Raw genomic sequence first — 7,694 nt, 5'->3', positions numbered from 1 at the left:
CCTTTACGCATCCCTGGGCCCAACGCTGTGCACTTACCAACAAATATTACAAATATTCAAACGGTTGCTAAGGGACTGAATAGTTATGCAGCACCAAATCAGAGAGGGGCAGAATTATTTCCCTATCTGAGAGTAAACTTATTTTTCGAGGCCAGAACTTGAAATGGAACGTGTAACCATCCATCTGAGGTGGACAAGGAGAACTGCATGTTCTTGTAGTATAGATCTAGGCTGAAACACAACAGGAAGTCAGATGTTTCACTGTGCGGACCACATCTACACATTATATCTACCCCAGCCCACAGTCTCTATAGCAGGATGTGAGATTAGCGCGTTAAGAGCAGAGTTAATGTACACGTAAAGTTTTATTTAAATTTTATTTTGACAGGCACAGCTGTTCTGCACCCCCCCCAGTGATAATACTTTGGGTTTTAAAAATAAATTGAAACGTGAGACTAGTGTTTTAATGTGATGTCACTGTGGGTACAACAATGGGTCTGTGTGGTTGTGTGTGTGTGTGTGTGTGTGTGTGTGTGTGTGTGTGTGTGTGTGTGTGTGTGTGTGTGTGTGTGTGTGTGTGTGTGTGCACGAGTGTGTGTGGTGGTCTAGCAGAGGTCCTGTTGTCCCATGCCCGTCGTGTGCGTCAGTGTGTATGAAACTATGTTGGTGCGTTAGTGTAATGTAGAGCTACTGTGTGCCTCTTGTCTCAACTCATCCACAATTCATTAGTGGACGAATAAAGCCCCCCTTGTTTTCCAATTGAACTGTACTCCAGAAGGTAAATGCCCCCATATAATTAATTAATGGGACTGATTCCGGTTTTGTTTCATTAACTTTTCTTTTTATATATTTAAATTTTTTTACCTTGAGTTAAATTAATTTCCAACAAACCTCTTTGCGCCCACTGAGCCACTTTTAGTGAGTTTCACTGAGATTAATTAAATTACGTCGTATTTCGTAGTCAATCGTTTTTTTAGGCCTACATGTTTAAAAATAAAAACACACATTCTAAATAGTGTTGTCAGTGATTTCAGATAGGCAGGTAGTTATTTTAGAAATTCATGTGAAAATATTATTACAAGTCCAACACCCCGGGCTCCACAATCCAGATCCAGTTTCCCGTTTTTGCGACGCACCGGCTTAAACTCGCTTGAATTGACGGTCGCGGCAACCAATCACGCCTCGTTATTTGTAACACTTGTGTTTATCCCACTTATTCGGCCAATCCGAGTCGTCTCTGCCGCCGAGTGCGTCATACCAGTAGAATGTGAATGTGGGTTACTTGTGCCTTGCTACAGTCTGCTCCCATCCCCCCTATCTGAACGACCAATGTCGGCTGTTTTTGCCGCTTTGTACAACTCATATTCCGCTTGTAAAAGCCATGTGTTCAAAAATCGGTAAGGAAAATATCCGTTTGCCCGTGTCTTTCATAAGAATGCGTGTCAACTCATGAGCACATTATTATTTTTCGCACTTGTGTCATCGCATGTCTGTCTCGCACTGCTTTCTTCCACGGTGGGCATCTTCTCGTGTCTTTGAACAATGGAGGAAATGAGGCCACGAGCACTACACCGCATTCACCGTGTTCACCGATTAACTCTGCACATGCCTCGCAAAGACACCAAAACCACTTGTACCGGTGTTTTAAATGTCAAGCAAAGGGTCTGGGGTTTGGACGTGTTGTTGGGAATCGACCTTGGCGCACGAATTGATAGGCTGTTACATAAAGGCGCCGAATGGCAAGTGCGCACACACACACGGAGCGTTCGGCGGCGCGCGCTGGGAGGGAGTTTCAAACATGGACGGAAAGGGGGCGGGGCTTGTAGTCGACGATCAAGGGCTATGTGACATGGCCGCGGGGCTGCACATTTACATTCCCAATGGCTTTCATTTGTTTGATAATGAGCATATGGCGACACAAAGGGCGGTCCGCTCTCCCGTCGGCCACGGACCGTACTTCCGCTCAACCTTTTGGGTACTTTTGTATTTATTTCTTGATTATTGTGGACCTCGAGTACCCCGTCTCCCCTCCGTCGGTGCTGTGGGAAGAGCAGTCGGTAGTTGCCACTTGAATTGCTGTGATCCCCATCAATCAATCAAATTGCAACCCTACGTGCACCGGAGCCCAGTATGAGCGCGCGCGCGCGTGTGTGTGTGTGTATGTGTGTGCGCAGTTGTGTGTTTATACAGTGACAGATTTCGCCACATGTCTTTTTTTGATAGAAGGGATTTGGTTCGTTTGGTGATGTTTTAATCCGACTATGTGTTCGCCAAAGGCCAGTTGCAGTAGCGGGAGTGAATCAGATGCACGGAGGGGGGGGGGGGGGGGGTGTGTCCTCTGGGTTTAGAAATTCTATCCATTGTTCCACTCCAACGCGCGAGGCGCACACCTCTGTGGCGGTTCCAGCCAATCAGAGCCTACTGGCCGCCTCTTATCTCCGCCCACAAGCCTATATTAAAGCCGCGGCCGTCACCAGCATTGGCCACTGGCACAATATCCTATTGATTGATACATAGCCGGAAAAAGGGATTTACTTTATTCCAACCTTTAATTTCAACCGTCCTTTATTTTAATTCAACAAAAAAAATGGCAGACACAAAAGTTGACTCCGCCAAGGATATCTCTGCCAAGGTAAGCTGTTTTCACCTTTTCTACTAAATCAATATCCGTAAAGCGTGTCCATAGAATAAGCTTTAACAGGCTGTAACCTAGATTTTTTTTTTAAAGCCTTTTCCTCTCCGTGGCGCCGCTCTCGCTCGGACTCTCCAAACTCTGCAGACGCTCCGCACGCTCTTCTTTATCCACTCCGGGAGAGGATTCACGCGTCTCTGTTCGAAGGCACTAGTGGGGGGAAAGGCTAGAATACAGCGAGATCTCCGTGGACCGCATAATGGCAATAGGCAGCGTTTACAAGCATTGCCTCTCATTGTCCACAGTGTAACAGTCTGCGCGGGTTCTTTGTTTATACAAGCGTGTCGCTTTCTCCCCAAACGGGAGATTTAACGAGCCAACTGCCAATTCCTCTAGTCCGGGGCACAACTATTCTGTTCAGAGCCCCGTAAACATGGTCCAGAACATCGCGCTTCGCCAAAAATAATTCCCTTATGAAATGAATTGGTGTTACTATTGGCCACGTATAGTGCGTGCAAAACGAGACTTGTACCTTCCGCTTTTAACCAAATGGGTTGATCGTGATCTGCTAAATAAATGTTTCAATGACGGTGATGGTGTGATGGTGAGACCACGGTCCCGGTGCTAGCGGAGCTCCGCTGGCTCGGGGGAAGTTGGCCGGGTTGGCCAGTCCGGTTCTTCCACTCTTTTGAATGGACAGGTAGCGCGCGGGGTGTTTTGCCCATTACGCACTAAAGTCAGGGCACCATAAATACACAACAAATGTTTAATATGGGCAATAACTTGACTTCGGTCCGTCTGAACGGCTAGACAGTTACCGGTCGACCGTCAACGTTATTTATTATTCAACTAGAGCGGCTCTGTTGCTCGGTGCCAGAGCGCCTCGCGCAGCACCGGGAGCCTCCGGAGTCTCACCTCGCGCTCTCCGCCGACAAGCTGCTGCTCGCGCGTCTGGCTCATTTTCTTTCGCTTTCGGAACTCGTTTTTCTCATTCCTCGACCAAAAGTTTTGGTGTTTGTATTTTCCACTTCACTGCGTATGGGCACCGAAGAGGTTTTCGATGTGATGACCGGTGCGTTCGGCTCTCTTCCCCCCGCGGAGCTTCGTTTTCTCCCTTTGGCTTTTTATGCGCTTCTGAAACTTGAACGGACCAAAGCAACGTCAGAGAGTTATGCATCTGTATGGGTGGTTCGTTTTATTTACACGATTGTATTGTTTTGGAAGGCAACCGTGGTTCCCTTTTTTTGACGTTTTACGCACACGGTAAGGGTTTGAACATACGTTTGCGATATCGGCAGAAGGCGAAGGCAAGGTGGAAGGCATCTATAATTCATCTCCCCTCGGTCGTATCAATGTGTGGATGCTGTGGATAAACGGCTTAATAGATAAAAAGATTATCAATAAATCAATAAAACTATCTGATTTAGACGTGCGTGTGTTGTCCATATGTAGCCCACAGACCGAGTCGACTAAACAAGGAAATTGAGGACCGTTTGTACGCTAGGCTATAAATAGAACCGAGAACGAATATCGTATTTTTTTTTCAAGAGCAAGGTTAATTTCCTGCCTTTCTTCGGTAAAGCCAGCGGGCTTGGGCCGTGTATTTTGTCGGCGGTTAGTTGTGATTGCACGGAGCCATGTGTCGTCTTCTATTGTCCTTTAAACCTTCAGTTAAATCGGCCAGCGTCGCGCCTGCTGGTTCTGCGCTTCTATTTAAATGGAGCTGTGCACTCTGGGTATTGCAGTGTTTTCCCCGGGCGTGTCTTGTGACATATGGCGCTGGTGAGGCCCCCGATCCAATACCCAGAGTGCCTTGGACGCACATCAAAGTATCAGATTACAACACATTAAAGTGGATGGAGTGGGCGGGAGGCGGATGGGCTGGTCTTGGAAATATCTGCTGCGACCAACCAAACAGCCTAAGTGCCTAGCTTGACTGGGAGACGTGAAGAATGCATAGCTAGCTGTTCTTGGCACAGATTAGTTTAGTGGCCGTGGCTTAATCACTCACAACTTGCTCTTAACTGCGTTTTGTTAATCCATGAGTGGTATTTAAGATTTAACATTGACTAACATGTTTTGATTTTTCTTTTTTTTCTTTTTTTTTTACCAGGACCTGAAAGAGAAGAAGTTGGTAGAAGAGAAGGAGAACGGAAAAGATGTGGCCACCAACGGAAAGGTACACACACACACACACACACACACACACACACACACACACACACACACACACACACACACACACACACACACACACACACACACACACACACACACACACAGGTGTTAAGAGATTGGCCGCTATACATTTCTACATCTAAACGGAGAAGGGTGTGTTCTTAACATTTGGTGTCCAACGTTCACCCACCAGGAGAACGAGGAGAACGGAGAACCCGAGCTAGACGAGGAAGACGAGGAGGAAGTGGATGAGGAAGAGGAGGAGGATGATGCAGAAGGTGACTAGATTACAATGGTTTCAAGACTGCATCTCCGCTCAGCAGAGAGAGAGAGAGAGAGGGGTGGGGTGCTCCGGGACATTTGATTGACAGTAGTGTGATTTTTATTTTTATTTTTTAGGTGACGAAGAGGACGACGAGGAGGATGACGATGACGTCGAGGGCGGAACAAAACGGGCGGCTGAGGATGACGACGATGACGATGAGGTGAGCAGCAGTGACCCCTGACCTCTTTCCAGGTGACCCGCCCCACCAGGACGGGTGGGTCCCAGAATCTGGTCCCAGTCCCACTGACTTTTATTTTGTATTTCTCTTCCTCTTCCGTTTCCAGGATGACGTGGAGACCAAGAAGCAGAAGACAGACGATGACGATGATTGATGCGTTTCCCCCCCCACACACCCCCCAACATCACCCCCATCCCAATGCGGCGATCCCTGCTGATCCACTTCCTGTTACTCCACCTTTGACCTTAGGGTGCTGGAGGTAGAGGAGCAGGACGACAGTGGAGCAAAAAACACAGTCAAAAAATGAATAAAAAATAAAAACATGGTCTTTAGCAAGTAGAGTTCAACTTCATGTTCACTCTCTCTATCCCCACCCCCCCTCAACCGCGAAAATATTTTCTAGAAGATTCCCGCGCCAGAGCAGTGCAGAACTCGGCTCAACCTTCTCAACAACTTAACAAACACAAAAGGAGAATTTGTTTGTATTTTTATTTACATTTTATATTTTTGTACATATTGTTAGGAGGGGGGGGGTTCTGTTCAGCAACAAACTCCCTAGACCAAAATCGGTGCTTCTTTAAAAAAACAAACAGATTTTGCTTGGTTGACCATGTTATGATCTCAGACAGAAAACACGTTAAAGTTCCTGTTAAGCCGTTGGACTCGGAGCATTCCAGTAAATTTAATGTATGTACTTTAGTTGTACCATAACTAGTTTGTTTGTATGGGAGGGCAAGGCCAAAGAAAAGGTCCCTTTTCTTTTACCGTTTTCTTTTATTTTTGTTTTTTTGTCAGCGACTTTTTTGTTTTATGATGGCCTGTTTTGATGTATGTGCGAAGTTTGTTGTTTGACAATAAACCTGACTTTTATTTTGTGAGTTGTATTTGGAATCTCTTATTATTGCTTCCCATGTCCCTCTCACATTCCAAAGTAAGAGCACGGATGGTGCTGGTTCTGTAAAACTCCACTAAGTAGCAATCTTGTTCTATTCACTATGAAAATACAGTGGATAAATTCCACCCATAATTATGTTTCCAACTATAAGTAAATCCCTGAGATAAACCTGTTAATGCAGTTAGCCTGCTTTCAAAATAATGACTTCTTTGCAACGCTGTCCTACCTGGAGGCTGGCCGTGCATGCGCCCTTTTGCAGTTACATCCTTCCCGCGCAAAGACGAACAGGAACGAGCCTGTGAGGGAGATTGAAGTCACCGCCGGTATTACCGGACATGGGCACATAGTCCTGAGTATCAATTAACGACGAATAAGATACACCGCGATAACTGAAGACGGTAACTTTTTGTGGCTTTCAATTTCTAGGATATTGTCAACTTGACACCTATCACGCACTCCATATCGTTTTCTTTGTTTAATTTAAATGGTTAAAGCATTTTGTTTGTAAAGCTTGTACGTTTTAGGTAGCGTAGTCTGGTGTGTAGGCCTATGTAAATTAGGCTTACTGGTGACGAGTCCCGTCAGGTCGTGTATATAAACTAGATAGAAATCCGGGCCAGATCTGTCCAGTGTTGTAGACTGACGTCTCTCCTCTATTTTTATAGATTTATTTTCCTCTTTGGTAACTTGACGTCGCCTTGTGTTTGATAAGAGCGTGGAGCGGAACCAGCCTGCCTCCCACTACACCAGATGGAAAGCTAGCCGGCTGCCTCTTTAAGAGTTTAGCGTCTATGTCTGGCTAACCTCAAAAGCCGACTTAACTCGGCAGGTTCCTCCGTGGGATTGGAGGGCTGTTATGAAGCACACTTTGTCACACATTCACGCTCCGTGTCATTCGTCTTTACCCCCCTCCTTGCAGTGGCGTAAATTCACCCCCATTTCCAGACGCGATGGTTTCGTCCTGACCTGTCTTCGCGGCTTATTAGCGTGTGCGGCTCCCGGAACGTACCATTAATGCTGCTACTCTGGGGGGGGGGGGGGGGGGGGTACCTCAAAAGAACAATATACGTTATTGAGGACAAAATGGTGTAATTAGTATTTCAACGACGTCAGGGACAAAAGCGGCTGTGTTCGAGACCCACTGGGCTTCCTCACCTCGTTGGGATATACCGTAAACGGTTTACCGTAGGCTAGGGGGAGCTAGTCCCAACATTCATCTTGACATTCCGGTGGGGATGATAGAAAAAATGTCACCTTCGTGTCTTAATTTTGGAAATCGCCCCACGTGATATTTGCATTTGATTGTAGCCATTCGCGTCAATATGTTGCGAGGTATTTTTTGTTGTTAAACGGACTAGTGGCCACCTACCGAGTGACAGCTGTAACACCTACTTAACGTCGGTCCCTCTGTATGTCTGGCGTGTGGGGGCGAGTGCGTGTGCGTGCATGCGTGTGAGAGATACAGTCTGCGATACAACAGCAACCC

The 7,694-nt window shown here is 46.5% G+C and overlaps 1 protein-coding gene across 1 annotated transcript; it reads left to right on the top strand.

Annotated features, from left to right (window-relative positions):
• The first annotated feature begins 2,473 nt into the window (after positions 1-2,473).
• On the top strand, positions 2,474-6,191 carry ptmab (prothymosin alpha b). The gene is made up of 5 exons (XM_084490644.1): positions 2,474-2,632; positions 4,746-4,811; positions 5,004-5,088; positions 5,210-5,295; positions 5,420-6,191. Exons 1-5 carry the CDS (start codon positions 2,588-2,590, stop codon positions 5,465-5,467), a joined length of 330 nt encoding a protein of 109 aa, XP_084346770.1. The 5' UTR covers positions 2,474-2,587; the 3' UTR covers positions 5,468-6,191.
• Positions 6,192-7,694: the final 1,503 nt, after the last annotated feature.

Source organism: Micromesistius poutassou (assembly GCF_964030765.1).
Source record: "Micromesistius poutassou genome assembly, contig: SCAFFOLD_1609, whole genome shotgun sequence".
In the NCBI taxonomy this organism is placed as follows: Eukaryota; Metazoa; Chordata; class Actinopteri; order Gadiformes; family Gadidae; genus Micromesistius; species Micromesistius poutassou.
This window is presented reverse-complemented; position numbering and strand designations above follow the sequence as displayed.